General features: G+C 43.6%; 1 protein-coding gene across 3 annotated transcripts in view; it reads left to right on the top strand.

Annotated features, from left to right (window-relative positions):
• Nucleotides 1-3,282: 3,282 nt before the first annotated feature.
• Nucleotides 3,283-27,925, top strand: part of LOC110496601 (tubulointerstitial nephritis antigen-like 1) — a 63,409-nt gene continuing 38,766 nt past the window's right edge. The window contains exons 1-4 of one of the 3 annotated variants that reach the window (XM_036953357.1): nt 3,573-3,688; nt 4,019-4,196; nt 15,710-16,020; nt 22,036-22,102. In XM_036953357.1, coding sequence (XP_036809252.1) covers nt 4,075-4,196; nt 15,710-16,020; nt 22,036-22,102 — 500 coding nt within the window. In that variant the 5' untranslated portion in view covers nt 3,573-3,688; nt 4,019-4,074. Of the gene's footprint in view, nt 3,515-3,550; nt 3,689-4,018; nt 4,197-15,709; nt 16,021-22,035; nt 22,103-27,925 lie in introns of those variants that run through there. The other 2 variants (XM_036953358.1, XM_036953359.1) reach the window with 2 other exon arrangements.

Raw genomic sequence — 27,925 nt, 5'->3', positions numbered from 1 at the left:
TGTCCAATCAGTTGAATTTACCACAGCTGGACTCCAATTAAGTTGTAGAAACATCTCAAGGATGATCAATGGAAACTGGATACACCTGAGCTCAATTTTGAGTGTCATAGCAAAGGGTCTGAATACTTATGTAAATAAGGTATTTCTGTGTTAAGTGTTTTATACATTTGCAAAGATTTCCAAAAACCTGCTTTCGCTTTGTCATTATGGGATATTGTGTGTAGATAGATAAGGATTTTTTTTTTTTTTAATCCATTTTAGAATAAGGCTGTAACATAGCAAAATATGGAAAAAGTCAAGGGGTCTGAATAGTTTCCGAATGCACTGTAGTGTAGCATATAGCATGTGGGCTACACATCAAACAGTAGATAAAACTAATGAAGCCAGTAGGCAAATGAGCCAGCAGTATTAACTGAAAAGCAGGCCTTAATTTGCACAAAAAAAGTATGAAAGGTGCAAACAATTATGTGTCAATTACTAGCTACATGTAGCATCAAGAAAACTGATCAGTGAATCAAAATGGCTGTTTTACTTGGACTATTCGCATTAGCGGCCAAAATGCTACACAAAACAAATGTTCTTATTGAGTGAATTCCTCTTCTGTTTCCTTCTTCAATGTGATACAATTGTGTACATGCGTTTTCATTGATGCATACTTTTGTTTTGAGTATCATCTGAGAAAGTGGCATGCTCTCATCTACCTTGTGAAAAACCTGTGAAAAACCCGAATACTAGGGAGGCGCCCGAAAACTTGCATGTTTTTATACTTGACAGTAGATTTGCTAGAGGGCACACCAGCCCACGAATGCCCTCCCTCCACCTCCATGTCTCAGACTGGGGGAATGCTGAACACTACAGAATCATAATGTTTCAAGTTCATATTTTGCTTCTAAACATTTGTTTTCTGATATGAAGGTATGAAAAAAATAAAGGTGGATTTTCACAAAAAAAATTATCCTTGGCTCTATTCAGACGAGTTAAATAAGTTTATTTAAAGTGGTCAATTTTTTTATTGAGTTATTGTTTTGTCTACTTATCTCAAGTCTGAATTGGACACCATGAGCTGGAGAACTGTTTTCTCCAGGAAGACTGGCTGAGTGGGCTAAAGCAGTGTTTTCACAAGCAGGAGAACTGGGTGCACATCCACCTTCTCACATGTATACCACTGGTGAGGGCTCACTTTATACCTGTTCCCTCTGCTATAACTTACATACCCCGAAGCATTTTGATTGTGAAGTTATTTATATTCTCACAGTTTCCTGGTAACTGTAGACTATAATTAGTACCAAAGTCTACCCTAGGAAACTATTTAATTCCTAGTGTCTTCTTTAAAATGTTATTCAAAATATTGACAAATTCTATCAATATTCAGAATCAATCAGTATTTATGCTATAAACCATTTGAAATGTAAAAACATTTGATTATATGAGACACAATTTGCCAAAACATTTTGTGTTTGGATGTTACCTTCTACATGCACTGAAACACCAACATGTGTTGTCACGTTCTGGCCTTTATTTCCTTTGTTTTGTCTTTATTTAGTATGGTCAGGGCGTGAGTTGGGGTGGGCAGTCTATGTGTGTTTTTTTTGCCATACGGTACTGTTTCGGTTTCGTTCATGTTCACGTTTATTGTTTTGTATTTCATAGTGTTCAGTCTATGTCTTAAAATACCAGCCCTCCGGTGGCAGCCCCCCGCACCAGGCTGTCTCTCCGTCTTCTCCCTACAGGTGCTCCCGCCTGCCCAGCGCTGTCAGAGTCTCCCGTCTGTCCTGAGCCGCCAGAGTCTCCCGTCTGTCCTGAGCCGCCAGAGTCTCCCGTCTGTCCTGAGCCACCAGAGTCTCCCGTCTGTCCTGAGCCGCCAGAGTCTCCCGTCTGTCCTGAGCCGCCAGAGTCTCCCGTCTGTCCTGAGCCGCCAGAGTCTCACGTCTGTCCTGAGCCGCCAGAGTCTCCCGTCTGTCCTGAGCCGCCAGAGCCGCCAGTCAGCCAGGAGCCGCCAGAGCCGTCAGCCAGCCAGGAGCCGCCAGATCCGTCAGCCAGCCAGGAGCCGCCAGAGCCGTCAGCCAGCCAGGAGCCGCCAGAGCCATCAGTCAGCCAAGAGCCAACAGAGCCGTCAGTCAGCCAAGAGCCGCCAGAGCCGTCAGTCAGCCAAGAGTCGCCAGAGCCGTCAGTCAGCCAGGCGATGCCAGAATCGCCCTTCACTCCGGCGCTGCCGGAATCTCCCGTCCATTCTGGACCCATGGCTAGGGTCCCCAGTCGGAGGTCGGCGGCGAGGGTCACCGCTCATAAGAGGCCACGGGGGCGGTTGAGGAGGCAACAGGGACACTTTGGGTGTTTCAGAGTACTTCCGTTCTGTTTTGAAATAAATTCAGTGTATCAGAACACTTACATTGGGTTTACATTCAAACACTGTTTAAACTCTATATCTCAGCTTTGGCACACCACTTTCATGGTTTTACTACACAATTATGGTGTTTTGAGTCTCTATTATTTTGAGACTTTTGTGAGTGTAATGTTTACTGTTCATTTCACTTGTGTTTATTATCTATTCCACTTGGTTTGGCCAATGATTCCCATGCCAATAAAGCCAACTTAATTGGTATATACTAAGGAGGAGACAGGGTGATAGGGCAGAGAGAGAGAGGAGAGCGAGAGAGATAAAGCACATACTATGGTGATAGGGCAGAGAGAGAGAGAGAGATAGATAAATCACATACTATGGTGATAGGGTAGAGAGAGAGAGAGAGAGAGAGACAACCCATATTTATATGTATTTATTTTCCCTTGTGTACTTTAACCATTTGTACATTGTTACAACACTGTATATATATATATATATATATATATATATATATATATATATATATATATATATATATATATATATATATATATATATTATGACATTTGTAATGTCTTTATTGTTTTGAAACTTCTGTATGTGTAATGTTTACTGTACATTTGTATTGTTTATTTCACTTTTGTATATTATCTACCTCACTTGCTTTGACAATATTAACACATGTTTCCCATGCCAATAAAGCCCCTTGAATTGAATTGAATAGAGAGAGAGAGAGAGAGAGAGAGAGAGAGAGAGAGAGAGAGAGAGAGAGAGAGAGAGAGAGAGAGAGAGAGGGGGGGGGGGGGAGGGAGGGAGAGGGAGGGAGTGAGTGTGAAGGGGGTGGGGTGGAGAGAGCTAGAGAGGGAGAGGGTGAAGGGGGTGGGGTGGAGAGAGGGAGAGGGTGAAGGGGGAGGGGTGGAGTGGAGTGGAGTGGCTTGTTCTTTCTTAGTGGCTGTACATAGAACTCTGTGGCTCAGGCTGACTATGTAGTGCAGTTGTGAAAGAAGAGCGAGAGAGAGTGAGAGAAAGAGGGCACAGACTTTCTCTACCAGGTGAATGAGTTACTGAGAGGAGAGAGCAGCAGGAAAGAATATCAGCTTTCACAGGACTGTGTTTTTCCATTGGATTACAAACAGCAAGAGGTAGAGATATTTCCCAGAATACACGTAGAAGGTAAGAATACCTTTAATTGAACTCATTACCCTGTTACGTACCTCTTTTCTAACTCCCTCTGATCCTCTCTCTCGTTCTGTGCCAGATCAGGCAGGTGCAGGTTTCAGGTCATAATCTATTGTTTTGGACAAATTTACACTTGGCTTGGATGGCTGTTTGGAAGTACTTTTGACGGTAAACCACTAAATAAATTGTATGTTTACGAACTAGTTGGATTTCCTTGCTATGCTAGTTCTATGATAGCGTATCTGTAACAAGCATTTTGGTTCAGTTATGTACAGGTTTCATAATCCGATTCTGTGCATAGTTTGTTTCATGGTGTGGATTGGTCAGACGGACATGACAACAGTAATGTAACCCACATATTATACTAACATATGAGATTTGAATATGTGCCATGAAAGTGCCATAAATATGTCTGAAAGTGTCGTGTACAGATTGTTATGTATCCTACATACTATGATTACTGTTAACTTTGTCTTTGGACTGTGTCTCCGTGCGCAGTGGGAAAGCAGCAAGGCTATAGCTGTCCACAGTACTGCAGCACTGTGCCATTCTGTATGTCTGAGGCGCTCCCGTGCCAGACTGGAACCAGACTGGACCCAGCAGACCATGTCATATTCACAGGGATTAGATACACAAGACAAAGCTGTCGTCTACAAAAGGAAAGTTTGATTAGCAAGTAAGACCTCAGGGGACATATATTTACTGATCAATAGGTTTACTGATCAATAGGTTTACTGATCGATAGGTTTGCTGATCGATAGGTTTACTGATCAATAGGTTTACTGATCATTAGGTTGACTGATCATTAGGTTTACTTGGCTTAATCAATAATGGACAGTATGTGCTGTATTTGCACCATACAGGCCGTTTTCCTTTAAAATATATCTCTTTTTTTTGCCTTTTGCCTCATACTGCCTCTTCTCCTCTCAGAGTTGGTCATTGTCTTCCCAAATGTTTCTAACAGATCATGTAGGGAAAACGTGATATAATTTGCCCTTTGATACGGTCATTCTGGTCACATGTCCATTTACAGTACATAGAGTTGACCTGTGATTTGTTGATGGTGACAGATGGTGGTGGTGATTGTGATGGGGCTGATGGTTTGTCTGTGTGTGCTTGTGTGTGTGTGTGTGTGTGTGTGTGTGTGTGTGTGTGTGTGTGTGTGTGTGTGTGTGTGTTTGTGTGTGTTTGTGTGTGTGTGTGTGTAGTTGGTGATGGTTTTGATGGTAGTTGGTGATGGTGTTGATGGTGCTTTGTGATGGTGGTTGGTGATTGGTGATGGTGATGTTTATTGGTGATGGTATTGATGGTGGTTGATGGTAGTTGGTGATGGTGATGGTGGTTGGTGATGGTGTTGTTGGTGGTTGGTGATGGTGTCGATGGTAGTTGGTGATGGTGGTTGATTATGGTGTTGCTGGTGGTTGGTGATGGTGGTTGGTGATGGTGGATGATGGTGGTTGATTATGGTGTTGATGGTAGTTGGTGATGGTGGTTGATTATGGTGTTGATGGTAGTTGGTGATGGTGGTTGGTGATGGTGGTTGATGACGGTGTTGATGGTAGTGGTGATAGTGGTTGGTGGTGATGGGTGTGTCTTTACTGTGCAGTTTGCTGTATAACTGTGCCTTTAGCTGGTGCACACACACACACCATTACCAACCGCCATCAGCAACCACCATCACCAACCACAATCCACAACAACCATCACCACCACCATCAACACCATCACCACTACCATCAAAACCATCACCACTATCATCCACACCATCACCAACTACCATCAACACCATCACCAACCACCATCACCACTACCATCAACACCACCACCAACCACCATCAACACCATCACCACTACCATCAACACCATCACCACTACACTCCACAACTACCATCAACACCATCACCAATCACCATCACCAACCACCACCACCAACCACCATCCACAACCACCATCAACACCATCACCAATAACCATCACCAACTACCATCAACACCATCACCACTACCATCAACACCATCACCACTATCATCAAAACCATCACCACTACCCTCAACACCATCACCAACTACCAACAACACCACCACCAACCACCATCAACCTCATCACCACTACCATCAACACCACCAACAACCACCATCAACACCATCACCACTACCATCAACACCATCACCACTACCATCAACACCACCACCAACCACCATCAACACCATCACCACTACCATCAACACTATCACCAACTACCCTCAACAACTACCATCAACACCATCACCAACCACCATCACCAGCCACCAACCACCATCCACAACCACCATCACCAACTACCATCAACATCACCACCAACCACCATCAACACCATCACTACTACCATCAACACCATCACCAACTACCATCAACACCATCACCACTACCATCAACACCATCACCACTCCCATCAACACCATCACCACTACCATCAACACCATCACCAACTACCATCAACACCATCACCACTATCATCAACACCATCACCAACCACCATCAACATCATCACCAACCACCATCAACACCATCACCAACCACCATCAACACCATCACCAACTACCATCAACACCATCACCACTACCCTCAACACCATCACCAACTACCAACAACACCACCACCAACCACCATCAACACCATCACCACTACCATCAACACCATCACCACTACCATCAACACCATCACCACTACCATCAACACTATCACCAACTACCCTCAACAACTACCATCAACACCATCACCAACCACCATCACCAGCCACCAACCACCATCCACAACCACCATCACCAACTACCATCAACATCACCACCAACCACCATCAACACCATCACTACTACCATCAACACCATCACCAACTACCATCAACACCATCACCACTATCATCAACACCATCACCAACCACCATCAACATCATCACCAACCACCATCAACACCATCACCAACCACCATCAACACCATCACCAACTACCATCAACACCATCACCACTACCCTCAACACCATCACCAACTACCAACAACACCACCACCAACCACCATCAACACCATCACCACTACCATCAACACCATCACCACTACCATCAACACCATCACCACTACCATCAACACTATCACCAACTACCCTCAACAACTACCATCAACACCATCACCAACCACCATCACCAGCCACCAACCACCATCCACAACCACCATCACCAACTACCATCAACATCACCACCAACCACCATCAACACCATCACTACTACCATCAACACCATCACCAACTACCATCAACACCATCACCACTACCATCAACACCATCACCACTCCCATCAACACCAGCACCACTACCATCAACATCAACACCATCACCAACTACCATCAACACCATCACCACTATCATCAACACCATCACCAACCACCATCAACATCATCACCAACCACCATCAACACCATCACCAACCACCATCAACACCATCACCAACTACCATTAACACCATCGCCACTATCATCAACACCATCACCAACCACCATCAACACCATCACCATCACCAAACACCATCAACACCATCACCACTACCATCAACAACTACCATCAACACCATCACCACTATCATCAACACCATCACCAACCACCGTCAACACCATCACCAACTACCATCAACATCATCACCAACCACCATCAACACCATCACCAATGACCATCAATACCATCACCAGTAACATCAACACCATCATCAACAACCATCAACACCATCACCAACTACCATCAACACCATCATCAACTACCATCAACAACACCACCACCACCACCACCATCAATACCATCACCAACTACCATCAATACCATCATCAACCATCATCACCAACTACCATCAACACTGTCATCAACCACCAACTGCCATAAACACCATCACCAGTACCATCAACACCATCATCGACCATCACCACCACCATCCCCAACCACCATCAAATCAAATGTATTTATAAAGCCCTTCTTACATCAGCCGATGTCACAAAGTGCTATACAGAAACCCAGCCTAAAACCCCAAACAGCAAGCAATGCAGATGTAGAAGCACGGTGGCTAGGAAAAACTCCCAAGAAAGGCAGGAACCTAGGAAGAAACCTTGAGAGGAACCAGGCTCTGAGGGGTGGCCAGTCCTCTTCTGGCTGTGCTGGGTGGAGATTATAACAGCAGATGGCTAAAATGTTCAAACGTTCATAGATGACCAGCAGGGTCAGATAATAATAATCACAGTGGTTGTAGAGGGTGCAACAGGTCAGTCAACTTTGCCAAAGCACACCACTAGAGGGATATCTTCAAACCACCAACTTACTACCCCGAGACAAGGCCGAGTATAGCCCACTAAGAGCTCCCCACGGCACGAACCCAAGGGGGGTGCCAACCCGGGCAGGAAGATCACGTTAGTGACTCAACCCACTCAAGTGACGCACCCCTCCTAGGGACGGCATGGGAGAGTACCAGTAAGCCAGTGACTCAGCCCCCGTAATAGGGTTAGAGGCAGAGAATCCCAGTGGAGAGAGGGGAACCGGCCAGGCAGATACAGCAAGGGCGGTTCGTCGCTCCAGTGCCTTTCCGTTCACCTTAATACATGGGCCAGACTACACTCAATCATAGGATTTACTGAAGAGATGAGTCTTCAATAAAGACTTAAAGGTCGAGACAGAGAAGCCAGTGTAGAGAGTCTAGCACTGGAATAATATGATCACACTTTTTGGTTCTAGACAAGATTCTAGCAGCCGTGTTTAGCACTAACTGAAGTTTATTTAGTGCTTTATCTGCGTAGCCGGAAAGTAGAGCATTGCAGGAGTCTAATCTAGAAGTGACAAAAGCATGGATTAATTTTTTTGCATCATTTTTGGACAGAAGGTTTCAGATTTTTGCAATGTTACGTAGATTAAAAAAAGCTTTCCTTGAAACAGTCTTGATATGTTCGTCAAAAGAGAGATCGGGGTCCAGCGTAACGCCGAGGTCCTTCACAGTTTTATTTCTGACGACTGTACAACTATCAAGATGAATTGTCAGATCCAACAGAAGATCTCTTTGTTTCTTGGAAACTAGAACTAGCATCTCTGTTTTGTCCGAGTTTAAAAGTAAAACATTTGCAGCCATCCACTTCCTTATGTCTGAAACACAGGCTTCCAGGGAGGGCAATTTTGGGACTTCCCCATGTTTCATCAAAATGTACAGCTGTGTGTCATCTGCATAGCAGTGAAAGTTAACATTATGTTTCAGAATTTTATCACCAGGAGGTAAAATATTTAGTGAAACAATAGTGGTCCTAAAGCGGAACCTCGAGGAACACCGAAATTTACATTTGATTTGTCAGATGACAAACAATCCACAAAGACAAACTGATATCTTTTCGACAGATAAGATCTAATCCAGGCCAGAACTTGTCCGTGTAGACCAATTTGGGTTTCCAATCTCTCCAAAAGAATGTGGTGATCGATGGTATCAAAGCAGCACTAAGGTCTTAGGAGCATGAGGACAGAGCCTTGGTCTGATTTTCTGAATACCAGAGAGTTCGTTTTTTATGACAAATGTTTTTTTGTTTTTAGGGGTGCCTCTGCATCTAGGGTATTACGCAAGGTTAAATTTAGTTCCTCAGTTAGGTGGCTAACCGATTTTTGTACTCTGACGTCCTTGGGTAGGTGGAGGGAGTCTGGAAGGGCATCTAGGAATCTTTGGGTTGTCCAATAATTTATAGCACGGCTTTTGATGGTCCTTGGTTGGGGTCTGAGCAGATTGTTTGTTGCGATTGCAAACATAATAAAATGGTGGTCCGATAGTCCAGGATTATGAGGAAAAACATTAAGATCCACAATATTTATTCCACGGGACAAAACTAGGTCCAGAGTCTGACTGTGGCAGTGAGTAGGTCCAGAGACATGTTGGACAAAACCCACTGAGTCGAGGATGGCTTCGAAAGCCTTTTGGAGTGGGTCTATGGACTTTTCCATGTGAATATTAAAGTCACCCAAAATTGGAATATTATCTGCCATAACTACAATGTCTGATAAGAATTCAGGGAACTCAGTGAGGAATGCTGTATATGGCCCAGGAGGCCTGTAAACAGTAGCTATAAAAAGTGATTGAGTAGGCTGCATAGATTTCATCACTAGAAGCTCAAATTACGAAAATGCAGTAATATTTTTTGGGGTAAATAGAAATTTGCTATCGTAAATGTCATCAACATCTCCACCCTTGCGGGATGCGCGGGGAATATGGCCACTAGTGTAACCAGGAGGAAAGGCCTAATTTAACACAGTAAATTCATCAGGCTTAAGCCATGTTTCAGTCAGGCCAATCACATTAAGACTATGATCAGTGACTAGTTCATTGAGTTTAACTGCCTTGGAGGTGAGGGATCTAACATTAAGTAGCCCTATTTTGAAATGTGAGATATCACAATCTCTTTCAATAATGACAGGAATGGAGGTGAGATTGCTAAGGCGAACATCGCCATGTTCAGTTTTGTCCAACCGAGATCAAGGCACAGACACAGTCTCAATGGGGATAGCTGAGCTGACTACACTGACTGTGCTAGTGGCAGACTCCACTAAGCTGGCAGGCTGGCTAACAGCCTGCTGCCTGACCTGGATCTCATTGTGGAGCTAGAGGAGTTAGAGCCTGTCTATGTTCATAGATAAGATGAGAGCACCCCTCCAGCTAGGATGGAATCCGTCACTCCTCAACATCAACACCATCCCCAACCACCATCAACACCATCACCAACTACCATCAAGACCATCACCAACTAGACACACACACATACACACATTTGCAACTCACTGTTTACATGGCTATGGCAGATCATGTTTATCAAAATATACAGTACAATGCATATAAAAGACAGAGAAACACACATACATGGACACACACAACTCAGTCACAAACACTTGTATAATTAAGCAATAAGGCACGAGGGGGGGGGGGGGGTGGTATATTGCCAATATACCACGGCTAAGGGATATTCTTAAGTACGATGCAACTCGGAGTCCCTGGATACAGCCCTTAGCCGTGAAATATTGGCCATATACCACAAACCCAGAGGTGCCTTATTGCTATTATAAACAGGCTACCAACGTAATTAGAGCAGTAAAAATAAATGTTTTGTCATACCCGTGGTATATACTGTCAGCCAATCAGCATTCAGGGCTCGAACCACCCAGTTTATAATGTTGGTGTGTCTGGCTCTCCAACAAAAACCACAGAGGATTCTGGAACACATCCACATGGACATGGAGAGAATCTTGACCACTCCTTAATAACCCAGCAGTTGTTGTTGGTGTGTGTGTGTGTGTGTGTGTGTGTGTTATCCCTGATTAGCCCCAGTTCCTTGGCTGAACTCCCACATCTCATTGTCACTCTCTGCACAGCCAGTAGAGAGAATTATTTATTTCAGCTTTTATTTCTTTCATCACATTCCCAGTGGGTCAGAAGTTTACATACACTCAATTAGAATTTGGTAGCATTGCCTTTAAATTGTTTTGGGTAGCCTTCCACAAGCTTCCCACAATAAGTTGGGTGAATTTTGGCCCATTCCTCCTGACAGAGCTGGTGTAACTGAGTCAGGTTTGTAGGCCTCCTTGCTCGCACACACTTTTTCAGTTCTGCCCACAAATGTTCTATGGGACTGAGGTCAGGGCTTTGTGATGGCCACTCCAATACCTTGACTTTGTTGTCCTTAAGCCATTTTGCCACAACTTTGGAAGTATACTTGGGGTCAATGTCCTTTTGAAAAACCCATTTGCGACAAAGCTTTAACTTCCTTACTGATGTCTTGAGATGTTGCATCAATGTAACAACATAATTTTTCTGCCTCATCATGTCATCTATTTTGTGAAATGCACCAATCGCTGTTGTTCTGGGATTGATTTGCACTTTTCACACCAAAGTACGTTCATCTCTAGGAGACAGAACGCGTCTCCTTCCTGAGCGGTATGACGGCTGCGTGGTCCCATGGTGTTTATACTTGTGTACCATTGTTTGTACAGATGAACGTGGTACCTTCAGACATTTGGAAATTGCTCCCAAGGATGAACCAGACTTGTGGAGGTCTACACATTTTTTCTGAGTTCTTGGCTGATTTCTTTTGATTTTCCCATGTTGTCAAGCAAAGAGGCACTGAGTTTGAAGGTAGGCCTTGAAATACATCCACAGGTACACTTCCAATTGACTCAAATGGTGTAAATTTGCCTATCAGAAGCTTCTAAAGTCATGACACAATTTAAAGGCACAGTCAACTTAGTGTGTGTAAACTTCTGACACACTGGAATTGTGATACAGTGCATCATGAGTGAAATAATCTGTCTGTAAACAATTGTTGGAAAAATTATTTGTATCATGTACAAAGTAGATGTCCTAACCAACTTGCCAAAACTATAGCTCGTTAACAAGACATTTGTGGAGTGGTTGAAAAACGAGTTTTAATGACTCCAACCTAAGTGTATGTAAACTTCTAACTTCAACTGTAAATATTATACCCCCCCAAAATGCTCTACTCCTCTGTTATTGTAATGGTGAGAGGTTAGCATGTCTTGGGGGTATTGTATATGTGTGTCTATAACTTTTTCACTCATCATTATTCACAATTTATTCAGGGCTATCCATAATCACGGTAGAATCCACAGAAATGTAGAAGTGTTTAGAAACATATTATATTCTTATTTATAATAAAAGTGACTCCAAAATGAAGCAATACATTCTTTACTATTCATTTCTATTGGGCACAAAACAAACTGAAACATAACCAAAACAAACAGTAAATGCATCCAACAAGTTTGAAGAGTCACAAGCCTGATGTCACCATTGCATGTTATGAATATCGGACCAAATACTAAACTTTGACTACTTTAATACACATACAGTGCCTTGCGAAAGTATTCGGCCCCCTTGAACTTTGCGACCTTTTGCCACATTTCAGGTGTCAAACATGAAGATATAAAACTGTATTTTTTTGTGAAGAATCAACAACAAGTGGGACACAATCATGAAGTGGAACGACATTTATTGGATATTTCAAACTTGTTTAACAAATCAAAAACTGAAAAATTGGGCGTGCAAAATTATTCAGCCCCCTTAAGTTAATACTTTGTAGCGCCACCTTTTGCTGCGATTACAGCTGTAAGTCGCTTGGGGTATGTCTCTATCAGTTTTGCACATCGAGAGACTGACATTTTTCCCCATTCCTCCTTGCAAAACAGCTCGAGCTCAGTGAGGTTGGATGGAGAGCATTTGTGAACAGCAGTTTTCAGTTCTTTCCATAGATTCTCGATTGGATTCAGGTCTGGACTTTGACTTGGCCATTCTAACACCTGGATATGTTTCTTTTTGAACCATTCCATTGTAAATTTTGCTTTATGTTTTGGATCATTGTCTTGTTGGAAGACAAATCCCCGTCCCAGTCTCAGGTCTTTTGCAGACTCCATCAGGTTTTCTTCCAGAATGGTCCTGTATTTGGCTCCATCCATCTTCCCATCAATTTTAACCATCTTCCCTGTTCCTGCTGAAGAAAAGCAGGCCCAAACCATGATGCTGCCACCACCATGTTTGACAGTGGGGATGGTGTGTTCAGGGTGAAGAGCTGTGTTGCTTTTACGCCAAACATAACGTTTTGCATTGTTGCCAAAAAGTTAAATTTTGGTTTCATCTGACCAGAGCACCTTCTTCCACATGTTTGGTGTGTCTCCCAGGTGGCTTCTGGCAAACTTTAACCGACACTTTTTATGGATATCTTTAAGAAATGGCTTTCTTCTTGCCACTCTTCCATAAAGGCCAGATTTGTGCAATATACGACTGATTGTTGTCCTATGGACAGAGTCTCCCACCTCAGCTGTAGATCTCTGCAGTTCATCCAGAGTGATCATGGGCCTCTTGGCTGCATCTCTGATCAGTCTTCTCCTTGTATGAGCTGAAAGTTTAGAGGCACGGCCAGGTCTTGGTAGATTTGCAGTGGTCTGATACTCCTTCCATTTCAATATTATCGCTTGCACAGTGCTCCTTGGGATGTTTAAAGCTTGGGAAATCTTTTTGTATCCAAATCCGGCTTTAAACTTCTTCACAACAGTATCTCGGACCTGCCTGGTGTGTTCCTTGTTCTTCATGATGCTCTCTGCGCTTTTAACGGACCTCTGAGACTATCACAGTGCAGGTGCATTTATACGGAGACTTGATTACACACAGGTGGATTGTATTTATCATCATTAGTCATTTAGGTCAACATTGGATCATTCAGAGATCCTCACTGAACTTCTGGAGAGAGTTTGCTGCACTGAAAGTAAAGGGGCTGAATAATTTTGCACGCCCAATTTTTCAGTTTTTGATTTGTTAAAAAAGTTTGAAATATCCAATAAATGTCGTTCCACTTCATGATTGTGTCCCACTTGTTGTTGATTCTTCACAAAAAATACAGTTTTATATCTTTATGTTTGAAGCCTGAAATGTGGCAAAAGGTCGCAAAGTTCAAGGGGACCAAATACTTTCGCAAGGCACTGTAAGTGAATTTGTCCCAGTACTTTTGGTCCCCTATAATGGGGGGACTATGTACAAAAAGTGATGTAATTTCTAAATGGTTCACCCGATATGGATTAAAATATCCGAATTAAAGCTGACAGTCTGCACTTTAACTTTCTAGTCATTGTATAATTTCATATTCAAAGTTCTGGAGTACAGAGCCAAAACAACAAAACATTTGTCACTGTCCCAAAACTGTTGGAGCTCATATGGTCTGTAAGACAGGATAGAGAGTGAAGCATGCTCTTTGGGACATTTCCTGAAGTGTGACAGATTAGCTCTGACAGATAGCAGGAAGTTTGTCTGTTTCCGTCCCGACATGATAACATTCATTATACTACGGTGTTGATAATAATGTCATGCCCCTCGTTTCTGACTGTGCCCTGATGGCATGTCCCTTTAGATAAACAGTCAAGTATAGCATTCAGTGCTATTTTAGTGTGGCTGCATCCGTCAACGTTTTATGCAATGAGACTCCAGAGAGCCATGTCTATACCACTTAAAGGGTGCATCCCAAACGGCACACGAGTCCCTTTAATATAGTGCACTACTTTTGACCTACAGGCCCTGGTCAAATGTAGTGCATTTTATATGTAATAGGATGTCATTTGGGACACAGACACAGTGTAACATTGTCTCTGACTTGAAGCAAATTAAATACAATTACAATATAGGGCAGTTTAATCTTTTTAGCTTTACCTCGCCGTTCTATCCATCATGCACACGTGTAAGTATAGATGTGCATTGTCCAAATTGAAATATCACATTCTGTGTCCTATAGATTTCATTCGAAAAGTAGTAGCATTTTTAGGGCAATGTCGAGAGGTCGCTTGAAATTTCAACTCATGTCAAAGCTACATAGTTTACAAAGTGATATGTTCCATACTTGTTGATAATAAACAAGTTTTACATACAAAGGTGCTATGTTACTATTCTGATGAGTTCTTCTGAAATAATCTACACCCACATGACAGGCTTGTTCAACGAAAATCTAATTAAACACAGGGAGAGGATTAAAGAAATTCAGTACTTCAATCATCTGTTGCTCACAGTAGGTTCACCCTTTAAATCAAATCAAATATGTTATTGTAAGCTATCACAGTTAGTTGATGTTTTAGATACACTATATGGCCCTGTTGAAGGTTGTGAGTAGATTGTTTAATAAAAGGACCAGATTAACCTGTGTGTTATCACATGGGTCGGTTGATATTTTGGTCTTGCTGCCAGAGTCCACTCAAAGCCCACTGTGACCGTGTGAATGGAAACGTTGCCAAGTAGGCATACAACTCAGGCCTCTTGCTCCTCCTCCTCCTGCTCCTGCTTCTCCTCCTCCTGCTTCTCCTCTTCCTCCTCCTCTTCCTCCTCCTGCTCCTCATCCTCCTCCTCCTCCAGTCTTCCTAAGCACTCTCTCCAGCTGTTAAATGACCCACTGAGGGTGACTTTAGGGGTTACTGTTGATTTAGAATATTACCTACTGTGTTAGGCTAGGTTAGACTAGACCTATAACACATGGTTTTGTTAATCTCTTCCAAAATAATCCATTACTGTTAGGCTATACTGTTTAGACTATATTATCCTGCTGTTATGAAATTTGGCTGATTTTCTACAGAAGTACTGCATCCTAACAGATGTTCTTCTTTTTCGCTTCTGTCAGGGTGATAATGAAGCTTCTAGCGTCATTAGCAGTGGTGCTCCTCCTGGTGGCGGTGGAGAGCATGGCGGCAAGAGGCACATCCAGGAGGACGAAGAGGGAGCTGATGAGCCCGCTGCACATGGGGGGCATCAGGGACCCGTTTGGGTCGTACTGCGAGCAGAGGGGTGGCTGCTGCCCGGGTCGTGAGGATCAGTGTACGGTACCCTACCTGGACACCATCTGTTACTGTGACCTGTTCTGTAACCGAACCATCTCAGACTGCTGCCCTGACTTCTGGGGCCACTGTCTGGGCATCTCACCCCCTTTCATTGGTAAGATAGAGAGTGTGTGTGTGTGTGTGTGTGTGTGTGTGTGTGTGTGTGTGTGTGTGTGTGTGTGGGCCTGCTTTTTAGGATTAAGAAAGAAAGGCCCAGTACAGTGGGAAAAATGTACAGTAGCCAAAGGCATAATACCCCACTAACCTATCCCCACTGACAGGCCCCATCCTAACCCTAGCCCCACTGACAGGCCCCATCCTAACCCTAGCCCCATTGACAGGCCCCATCCTAACCCTAGCCCCACTGACAGGCCCCATCCTAACCCTAGCCCCACTGACAGGCCCAATCCTAACCCTAGCCCCACCGACAGGCCCACCCTAACCTTAGCCTCACTGACAGGCCCCACCCTAACCTTAGCCTCACCGACAGGCCCCACCCTAATCCTAGCCCCACTGACAGGCCCCACCCTAACCCTAGCCCCACCGACAGGCCCCACCCTAACCCTAGTCCCACCGACAGGTCCCATCCTAACCCTAGCCCCACTGACAGGCCGTACCCTAACCTATCCCCACTGACAGGCCCCATCCGAACCCTAGCCCCAACGACAGGCCCCATCCTAATCCTAGCCCCACCGACAGGCCCTACCCTAACCCTAGCCCCACTGACAGGCCCTACCCTAACCTAGCCCCACCGACAGGCCCCATCCTAACCCTAGCCCAACCGACAGGCCCTACCCTAACCCTAGCCTCACTGACAGGCCCTACCCTAACCCTAGCCCCACTGACAGGCCCTACCCTAACCCTAGCCCCACTGACAGGCCCTACCCTAACCCTAGCCCCACTGACAGGCCCCACCCTAATCCTAGCCCCACTGACAGGCCCTACCCTAACCCTAGCCCCACTGACAGGCCCTACCCTAATCCTAGCCCCACTGACAGGCCCTACCCTAATCCTATCCCCACTGACAGGCCCTACCCTAACCCTAGCCCCACTGACAGGCCCTACCCTAACCCTAGCCCCACTGACAGGCCCTACCCTAACCCTAGCCCCACTGACAGGCCCTACCCTAATCCTAGCCCCACTGACAGGCCCTACCCTAATCCTATCCCCACTGACAGGCCCTACCCTAACCCTAGCCCCACTGACAGGCCCTACCCTAACCCTATCCCCACTGACAGGCCCCACACTGAGTGGCTACTATGGGACTAATGAATGAATGGCAAAAACCAACTGCTAATCTTATGTGCACAGGCAAAGTTATTTGTTCAGTTCTCACAGTTGCTTTACAATTCAATAACGCTCTAGGTAGGAGGTCACATTGGCCTGTGAAATATGAATAAGCACACTGGTTATTATGCTCCACATAGAGTATATCCCTGCTAGTTGTTGCAGAGGTGGCCACAGGGCCGTACCTGAGAATAGACCAGGAACAGTGGTCTTCTTATTAGTCTGAGACAGAGGGAGGGGGAGGCCAGGGAGGGAAGGATATATGAATGGAGGTCAGGAGAAAGAATGTGTGCTATGCAGAGGGAGGGAGCGATAGGTGACGGAAATGGGACAGGAGGCTGGGAGAGGTCGAGGCAGGTATGTGCTCACTAGACAACATGGGGCATGTTCATACACACACACCAGCACTCACGCGCACACACACATACAATTGAAGTCGGAAGTTTACATACACTTAGGTTGGAGTCATTAAAACTCGTTTTTCAACCACTCCACAAATTACTTTTTAAGAAACTATAGTTTTGGCAAGTCGGTTAGGACATCTACTTTGTGCATGACACAAGTAATTTTCCAACAATTGTTTACAGACAGATTATTTCACTTATGATTCACTGTATCACAATTCTAGTGTGTCAGATGTTTACATACACTAAGTTGACTGTGCCTTTAAACAGCTTGGAAAATTTCAGAAAATTATGTCATGACTTTAGAAGCTTCTGATAGGCTAACTGACATAATTTGAGTCAATTGGAGGTGTACCTGTGGATGTATTTCAAGGCCTACCTTCAAACTCAGTGCCTCTTTGCTTGACATCATGGGAAAATCAAAAGAAATCAGCCAAGACCTCAGAAAAAAATTGTAGACCTCCACAAGTCTGGTTCATTCTTGGGAGCAATTTCCAAACGCCTGAAGGTACCACGTTCATCTGGACAAACAATGGCATGCAAGTATAAACACCATGGGACCACGCAGCCGTCATACTGCTCAGGAAGGAGACACATTCTGTCTCCTAGAGATGAACGTACTTTGGTGTAAAAAATGCAAATCAATCCCAGAACAACAGCAAAGGACCCTGTGAAGATGCTGGAGGAAACAGGTACAAAAGTATCTATATCCACAGTTAAACGAGTCCTATATCGACATAACCTGAAAGGCCGCTCAATAAGGAATAAGCCACGGCTCCAAAACCATCAAAAATCCAGACTACGGTTTGCAACTGCACATGGGGACAAAGATCGTACTTTTTGGAGAAATGTCCTCTGGTCTGATGAAACAAAAATAGAACTGTTTGGAAAAATGACCATCGTTATGTTAGGAGGATAAGAGGGAGGCTTGCAAGCCAAAGAACACCATCCGAACCATGAAGCACAGGGGTGGCAGCATCATGTTGTGGGGGTGCTTTGCTGCAGGAGGGATTGGTGCCCTTCACAAAATAGATGGCCTAATGACGCAGGAAAATTACGTCAGGAAGTTAAAGCTTGGTCACAAATGCGTCTTCCAAAGGGACAATGACCACAAGCATACTTCCAAAGTTGTGGCAAAATGGCTTAAGGACAACAAAGGCATGGTATTGGAGTGGCCATCACAAGCCCTGACCTCAATCCTATAGAACATTTTTGTGCAGAACTGAAAAAACCTGTGCGAGCAAGGAGGCCTACAAACCTGACTCAGTTACACCAGCTCTGTCAGGAGGAATGGGCCAAAATCCACCCAATTTATTGTGGGAAGCTTGTGGAAGGCTACCCGAAACGTTTGACTCAAGTTAAACAATTTAAAGTCAATGGTACTAAATACTAATTGAGTGTATGTAAACTCCTGACCCGCTGGGAATGTGATGAAAGAAATAAAAGCTGAAATAAATCATTCTCTTTACTATTATTCTGACATTTCACATTCTTAAAATAAAGTGGTGATCCTAACTGACCTAAAACAGGGAATATTTACTAGGATTAAATGCCAGGAATTGTGAAAAACTGAGTTGAAATGTATTAGGCTAAGGTGTATGTAAACTTCCGACTTCAACTGTGTGTGTGTGTGTGTGTGTGTGTGTGTGTGTGTGTGTGTGTGTGTGTGTGTGTGTGTGTGTGTGTGTGTGTGTGTGTGTGTGTGTGTGTGTGTGTGCGCACGCGTGCGTGTGTATATGTAATTAAGCTCATTAAGGCATGATGGGGACCTGATATTCTGGGAAACACAGGCCAAGAGCCAACAGGACATTCCAGCAGGAGATTACTGAAGCTCAGGGTTCCTAGACCCTACACACTACTATACACCTCACATCAGGGTGTTACTGTTAACTCTCTCACTAGAGGGGGGGGGGTCTGTAGTGTGTAGTGTGTGTCTGGACTGTGTCGTGTGTAATATTGAGTGTGTGTCTGTAGTGTGGAGTGCCTGTAGTGTGTAGTGTAGAGTGTGTGTCTGTAGTATGGAGTGTGTAATGCAGAGTGTGTGTCTGTAGTGTGGAGTGTGTGTCAGCATATCGATTGTGCTAGCAGGGCTGGTAAAACCCTGGATCATTGTTATTCTAACTTCAGAGACGCATATAAGGCCCTCCCCCGCCCTCCTTTCGGAAAAGCTGATCACGACTCCATTTTGTTGCTCCCTGCCTATAGACTGAGACTAAATTAGGAAGCTCCGCGCTCAGGTCTGTTCAATGCTAGTCTGACCAATCTGATTCCACGCTTCAAGATTGCTTCGATCACGTGGATTGGGATATGTTCCGCATTGCGTCATACAACAACAATGACGAATTCCCTGATTCAGTGAGCGAGTTTATTAGCAAGTGCATTGGCGATGTCGTACCCACAGAAACTATTAAAACATTCCCAAACCAGAAACCGTGGATTGATGGCAGCATTCACGCAAAACTGAGAGCGTGAACAACTGCTTTTAACCAGGGCAAGGTGACCGGAAACATGACCGAATACAAACAGTGTAGCTATTCCCTCCACAAGGCAATCAAACAAGCTAAGCGTCAGTATAGAGACAAAGTAGAGTCGCAATTCAATGGCTCAGACACAATGGGTATGTGGCAGTGTCTACAGTCAATCATGGATTACAAATAGAAAACCAGCCCCGTCGCGGACCAGGATGTCTTGCTCCCAGACAGACTAAGCAACTTCTTTGCTCGCTTTGAGGACAATACAGTGCGCTACCAAAACCTGCTAACACGGCCCGCTACCAAAACCTGCGGACTCTCCTTCACTGCAGCCGACGTGAGTAAAACATTTAAACGTGTTAACCCTCGCAGGGCTGCAGGCCCAGACGGCATCCCCAGTCGCGTCCTCAGAGCATGCGCAGACCAGCTGACTGGTGTGTTTTACGGACATATTCAATCAATCCTTATCCCAGTCTGCTGTTCCCACATGCTTCATGGGAGGAGGTGAGGGCCCTCGGAGGTGACCCCCCTATCCACATCGACGGGACCGTAGTGGAGAGGGTAGTAAGTTCGTCGGCGTACACATCACGGACAAACTGAATTGGTCCACCCACACAGACAGCATGGTGAAGTAGGCGCAGCAGCGCCTCTTCAACCTCAGGAGGCTGAAGAAATTTGGCTTGTCACCAAAAGCACTCACAAAATGTTACAGATGCACAATCGAGAGGATCCTGTCGGGCTGTATCACCGCCTGGTACGGCAACTGCTCTGCCCACAACCGTAAGGCTCTCCAGAGGGTAGTGAGGTCTGCACAACGCATCACTGGGGGCAAACTACCTGCCCTCCAGGACATCTACCCCACCCAATGTCACGGGAAGGCCATATAGATCATCAAGGACAACAACCACCCGAGCCACTGCCTGTTCACCCCGCTATCATCCAGAAGGCGAGATCAGTACAGGTGCATCAAAGCAGGGACCGAGAGACTGAAAAACAGCTTCTATCTCAAGGCCATCAGACTGTTAAACAGCCACCACTAACATTGAGTGGCTGCTGCCAACATACTGACTCAACTCCAGCCACTTTAACAATGGAAAAATGTATGTAAAAAAATTTATGTAAAAAAATGTATCACTAGCCACTTTAAACAATGCCACTTTTATATGTTAACATACCCTACATTACTCATCTCATATGTATATACTGTACTCGATACCATCTACTGCATCTTGCCTATGCCGTTATGTACCATCACTCATTCATATATTTTTATGTACATATTCTTCATTCCTTTACACTTGTGTGTGTATAAGGTAGTTGTTGTGAAATTGATAGGTTAGATTACTCGTTGGTTATTACTGCATTGTCGGAACTAGAAGCACAAGCATTTCGCTACACTCGCATTAACATCTGCTAACCATGTGTATGTGACAAATAACATTTGATTTGATTTAGTGTAGTGTGTGTCTGTAGTGTGTGTAGTGTGGAGTGCATGTAGTGTGTAGTGTAGAGTGTGTGCCTGTAGTATGGAGTGTGTAGTGTGCAGTGTGTGTCTGTAGTATGGAGTGTGTGTCTGTAGTGTATTGTGTCTGTCGTGTAGTGTGTGTCTGTAGTGTAGTGTGTGCCTGTAGTGTTTAGTGTGTAGCTTGTAGTGTGTGTCTGTAGTGTAGAGTGTGTAGTGTGTGTCTGTAGTATCTAGTGTGGGGTGTGTAGTGTAGAGTGTAGAATGTGTGTCTGTTGTGTGTAATGCATGTCCGTAGTGTGTAGTGTGTGTCTGTAGTGTGTAGTGTGTGTGTGTGTAGTGTGTGTCTGTAGTATGTAGTGTGGAGTGTGCAATGTATCAATGGAAGGTTGATTCTTTAAGTCATCCTCTCAGATCTTCCACCACAACAGGATCAAAGTAATCATTGGTGTGATCCTATCCGCTGGCAACATCTTATTGAATTTCCTCCTTTTGTTTCATTTCAGGCACCTGTGAAAGAAACGGACACAAATTCCTCTCAGGACAGACTTACAAAGAGAACTGCAACTTATGGTATGTGTCTAATCGCTTTCTAGTGGTGTAAAGTACTCAAGTAAAAATACCGGAAAGGTGTGTCTGGGTATCTGTACTTTACTATTTATATTTTTGGCAACTTTCACTTTTACGTTACTACTTTTCTAATAAAAATAATGTACTTTTTACTACATACATTTTCCCTGACACCAAAAAGTACTCGTTACATTTTGAATGCTTAGCAGGACAGGAAAATTGTCTAATTCACACAGTTATCAAGAGAACATCCCTGGTCATCCCTACTGCCTCTGATCTGGTGGACTCACTAAACACTTGCTTTGTTTGTGAATGATGTCTGAGTGTTGGAGTGTGCCCCTGGCTATCCGTAAATAAATAAAAAACAGGAAAATGGTGTCGTCTGGTTTGCTTAATATAAGGAATTAGTTTTACTTTGATACTTAAGTAAATTTGAAACCAAATACTTTTAGACTTCTCTCAAGTAGTATTTTACTGGGTTACTTTCACTTTTACTTGAGTCATTTCCTATTAAGGAATCTTTACTTTTACTCAAGTATGACAGTTGGGTACTTATTCCACCACTGCAGCTTTCTCTTTTTCCTCTCTATGTACCTTTATCACTCCTTCATATCCTCCTCTTTCTCCCCTCTCATTTCTTTCTTTACATCTCTTCTGTCCTAACAGTGATTAGTCCTTCACACACTTTGCTCTGATGACATGACATTTCTGGTTGTACCACAGACAGACCCACGTTTTCCATGGAGAGTTTTGGGGGCTCTTCTCGTGATGCTATCTCATTCATAACTCTTCTACATATACTTGGGACCCCTGTCCATTCATTTGGGTTATTGTAGCTAGCAATCTCCTTTATCGAAGCAGTATTAGACAAGCAACGGCAAGAAATGTTATCACATCACACTACAATACAACACTGAGCATTGGGCAACATTAGGCAACATTGAGCAAAATTGGTAAACATTCGAAACATTGAGCAACAGTGGGCCTTGTGGGGGATAGAGCAGCCAGGTCACCTGTGATACAAGTCAGTATTCATCGTCCATCCATGTCTGATGATGTCGGGAGATTAGGTTGAAACCGGCCACTAGGAGCAACAGTGAGCATAGGCTAAACTACAGTCACATCCCAGCTAGGGCTTAGTTAATTTATACACAGGCTAAACTACAGTCACATCCCAGCTAGGGCTTAGTTAATTTATACACAGGCTAAACTGCAGTCACATCCCAGCTAGGGCTTAGTTAACTTATACACAGGCTAAACTACAGTCACATCCCAGCTAGGGCTTAGTTAATTTATACACAGGCTAAACTACAGTCACATCCCAGCTAGGGCTTAGTTAATTTATACACAGGCTAAACTACAGTCACATCCCAGCTAGGGCTTAGTTAAATTATACACAGGCTAAACTACAGTCACATCCCAGCTAGGGCTTAGTTAATTTATACACAGGCTAAACTACAGACACATCCCAGCTAGGGCTTAGTTAATTTATACACAGGCTAAACTACAGTCACTTCCCAGCTAGGGCTTAGTTAACTTATGCACAGGCTAAACTACAGACACATCCCAGCTAGGGCTTATTTAACTTATACACAGGCTAAACTGCAGTCACATCCCAGCTAGGGCTTAGTTAATTTATACACAGGCTAAACTACAGACACATCCCAGCTAGGGCTTATTTAATTTATACACAGGCTAAACTGCAGTCACATCCCAGCTAGGGCTTAGTTAATTTATACACAGGCTAAACTACAGTCACATCCCAGCTAGGGTTTAGTTAATTTACACACAGGCTAAACTGCAGTCACATCCCGGCTAGGGCTTAGTTAATTTACACACAGGCTAAACTACAATATAATCCCAGCTAGGGTTTAGTTAATTTACACACAGGCTAAACTACAATATAATCCCAGCTAGGGTTTAGTTAATTTACACACAGGCTAAACTACAATATAATCCCAGCTAGGGTTTCGTTAATTTACACACAGGCTAAACTGCAGTCACATCCCAGCTAGGGTTTAGTTAATTTACACACAGGCTAAACTACAATATAATCCCAGCTAGGGTTTAGTTAATTTACACACAGACTAAACTACAATATAATCCCAGCTAGGGTTTAGTTAATTTACACACAGGCTAAACTTCAATATAATCCCAGCTAGGGTTTAGTTAATTTACACACAGGCTAAACTACAATATAATCCCAGCTAGGGCTTAGTTAATTTACACACAGGCTAAACTACAATATAATCCCAGCTAGGGTTTAGTTAATTTACACACAAGCTAAACTACAATATAATCCCAGCTAGGGTTTAGTTAATTTACACACAGGCTAAACTACAATATAATCCCAGCTACGGTTTAGTTAATTTACACATAGGCTAAACTACAATATAATCCCAGCTAGGGTTTAGTTAATTTGCACACAGGCTAAACTACAATATCATCCCAGCTAGGGCTTAGTTAATTTACACACAGGCTAAACTACAATATAATCCCAGCTAGGGCTTAGTATATACAATATCATCCCAGCTAGGGCTTCGTTAACCAGCTGGCCCCCCCACGGGTAATTCGACCATGATAACAAGTTCAGTGTAACAAAGTGCTCTGAGAGTAGGGAAGCAAGTTCAGGGAGTGAGTGTTTTAATAAATAAACACAACATAATACAAAATAAGAGACATGAACAACGGTTCAATGGTATTAGGTGTGCGCCATAACGATCAGCCTGGTGACCTAGAGGCCGGTGAGGGAGCACATGTGACAGTACCCCCTCCCTGGCGCACGGCTCCAGCCGCAGGACGCCGACCAAAATGACGATCCTGGGGATCAGGAGAGGACCGGTCACCTCTACCGAAGTGCGGGAAACCTGTCAGTCTGGCTGAGATGCGGGAGCATGGCAACTTAGAGTGCCGGAGAGAGCATACATGACGGTACCCCCTTCCTGGCACTTTCGGCTCCACCCGCAAGACACCAACCAAAGAGATAATCCCGGGGATCAGGAGTGGACCAGTCACCACTGGTCACCACATATGCTGGAATCTGTTGCCGGCTGGGGCGGGGCGGGGCGAGTCGGTGGAAGCAGGGGAGCCTGGCGATCTGGCGAAGGCATGAAAGCCCAACGAGCCAGCTGAGGCAGGGGAGCCTAGTAATCCGGCTGAGGCATGAGAGCCTGACGAGCCAGCTGAGGCATGAGAGCCTGACAAGCCAGCTGAGGCGGGGGAGCATGACGAGCCAGCTGAGGCAGGGGAGCCTGACGAGCCAGCTGAGGCAGGGGAGCCTGACGAGCCAGCTGAGGCAGGGGAGCCTGGCAATCCGGCTGAGGCAATGTACTGACAAATCGGCGGTAGCAGGGAAGCCTGTAGGAGCTCCCGGACCCGACATCATTCCCACCGGGAAAAAAAAAATGTGAACACTCCCTGATCCTTCCCTTAGGTGAGGCGTTATTCTGTAATGATGTGCACTGAGCGTCGGGAAGCAAGTTTTAATAAATAAACACAAAATAAGAGACACAAACAATGCACAGACACAATAACGCCTGGGGAACCAAAGGGAGTGACATATATAGGCAAGGTAATCAGGGAAGTGATGGAGTCCAGGTGAGTCTGATGATGAGCAGGTGTGCGTAACGATGTTGACAGATGTGCCCCATAACGTGCAGCCTGGTGACCTAGAGGCCGGAGAGGGTGCACACGTGACATTTAGATAGTGTAGCAGTCAGCTAACTTAGAAATCTAAAAAAGTATTGCTGACATGGGCTAATTGACTGACTATCAGTGACTGACAGGAAAAAAACTGCTGTTTTTTTCAACCACATTTCAAAATTGCACCTTGTGTATTCTATTATTCTAACTCTAACTATTATCCTCAACTGGCAGCTTCATTAAATAGTACCCGTAAAACACCAGTCTCAACAGTGAAGAGGCAACTCCGGGATGCTGGCCTTCTAGGCAGAGTTGCAAAGAAAAAGCCATATCTCAGACTGGCCAATAAAAAGAAAAGATTAAGACGGGCAAAAGAACACAGACACTGGACAGAGGAACTCTGCCTAGAAGGCCAGCATCCCGGAGTCGCCTCTTCACTCTTCATGTTGAGACTGGTGTTTTGCGGTACTATTTAATAAAGCTGCCTGTTGAGGACTTGTGAGGCATCTGTTTCTTAAACTGACACTCTAATGTACTTGTCTTCTTGCTCGGTTATGCACCGGGACCTCCCACTCCTCTTTCTATTCTGGTTAGTTCCCGTTTGCGTTGTTCTGTGAAGGGAGTAGTACTCAGTGTTGTACGAGATCTTCAGTTTCTTGGCAATTTCTCGCATGGAATAGCCTTCATTTCTCAGAACAAGAATAGACTGACAAGTTTCAGAAGAAAGTTATTTGTTTCTTGCCATTTTGAGCCTGTAATCCAACCCACAAATGCTGATGCTCCAGATACTCAACTAGTCTAAAGGCCAGTTTATTGCTCCTTTAATAAGAACAACAGTTTTCAGCTGTGCTAACATAATTGCAAAAGGGTTTCTAATGATCAATTAGCTTTTTAAAATGATCAATTTGGATTAGGTAACACAACATGCCATTGGAACAGAGGAGTGATGGTCACTGATAATGGGCCTCTGTACACCTATGTATATATTCCATAAAACATCTGCCGTTTCCAGCTCCGATAGTAATTTACAACATTAACAATGTCTACACTGTATTTCTGATCAATTTGATGTTATTTTAATGGACAAAAAATGTGCTTTTCTTTCAAAAACAAGAAAATGTCGAAGTGACCCCAAACTTTTGAATGGTAGTGTATATTACTAATATACTTCTATACTACTATAGTACTACTATACTTTTATAGTACTACTGTACTTCTATAATACTATAGTACTGATATACTTCTATACTGATATAGTACTAATGCACTTCTACACTACAATAGTACTACTATGCGTATGTATTACTATAGTACTACTACACTTCCATACTACTGTAGTACTACTATACTTCTATACTACTATAGTGGTACTATACTACAATAGTACTACTATTATTCTAGAGTACTATAGTACTACTATTCTTCTATACTACTATACTACTACTATACTTCTATAGCACTATAGTACTACTGTACTGGTATACTTATATACTGCTATAGTACTACAGTACTTCTATACTACTATAGTACTACTGTACTTCTATACTACTATAGTACTACTGCACTTATTTACTACTATAGTCCTACTGTACTTGTACAGTACTATAGTACTTCTATTCTTCTATACTACAATAGTACTATACAACTATAGTGCTACTATACTTATACTACTATAGTAATACTATACATCAACACTATTATATTACTACTAAACTTATATACTGCTATAGTACTACTATTCTACTATAGTACTATAGTACTACTACACTTATATTCTATTATATTACTACTATACTTCTATAGTACTATAATACTACTGTGCTTCTATACTGCTATAGTACTACTACGCTTCTATACTACTATAGTACTACTATGCTTCTATAATATTATAGTACTAATTTACTTATATAGTACTATACTACTACTATGCTTCTTTACTACTAAAGTACTACTACACGTCTATACTATTATATTACTACTATACTTCTATAGTACTACTAAAAGTATTTGGTTTGAAATGTACTTAAGTATCAAAAGTAGTATAAATCATTAAACATTTCTTATATTAAGTAAACCAGACGACACAATTGTATTGGTTTTTTTTTTCCATTTACGGACAGCCAGGGGCACAGTTCAACAAATAATGTACAAACAAAGCAAGTGTTTAGTGAGTCTGCCAGATCA

This window comes from Oncorhynchus mykiss, chromosome 18 (assembly GCF_013265735.2).
Source record: "Oncorhynchus mykiss isolate Arlee chromosome 18, USDA_OmykA_1.1, whole genome shotgun sequence".
Taxonomy (NCBI): domain Eukaryota; kingdom Metazoa; phylum Chordata; class Actinopteri; order Salmoniformes; family Salmonidae; genus Oncorhynchus; species Oncorhynchus mykiss.
Note: the sequence above shows the minus strand (reverse complement) of the source record. Positions and strands in the feature narration are given on the sequence as shown.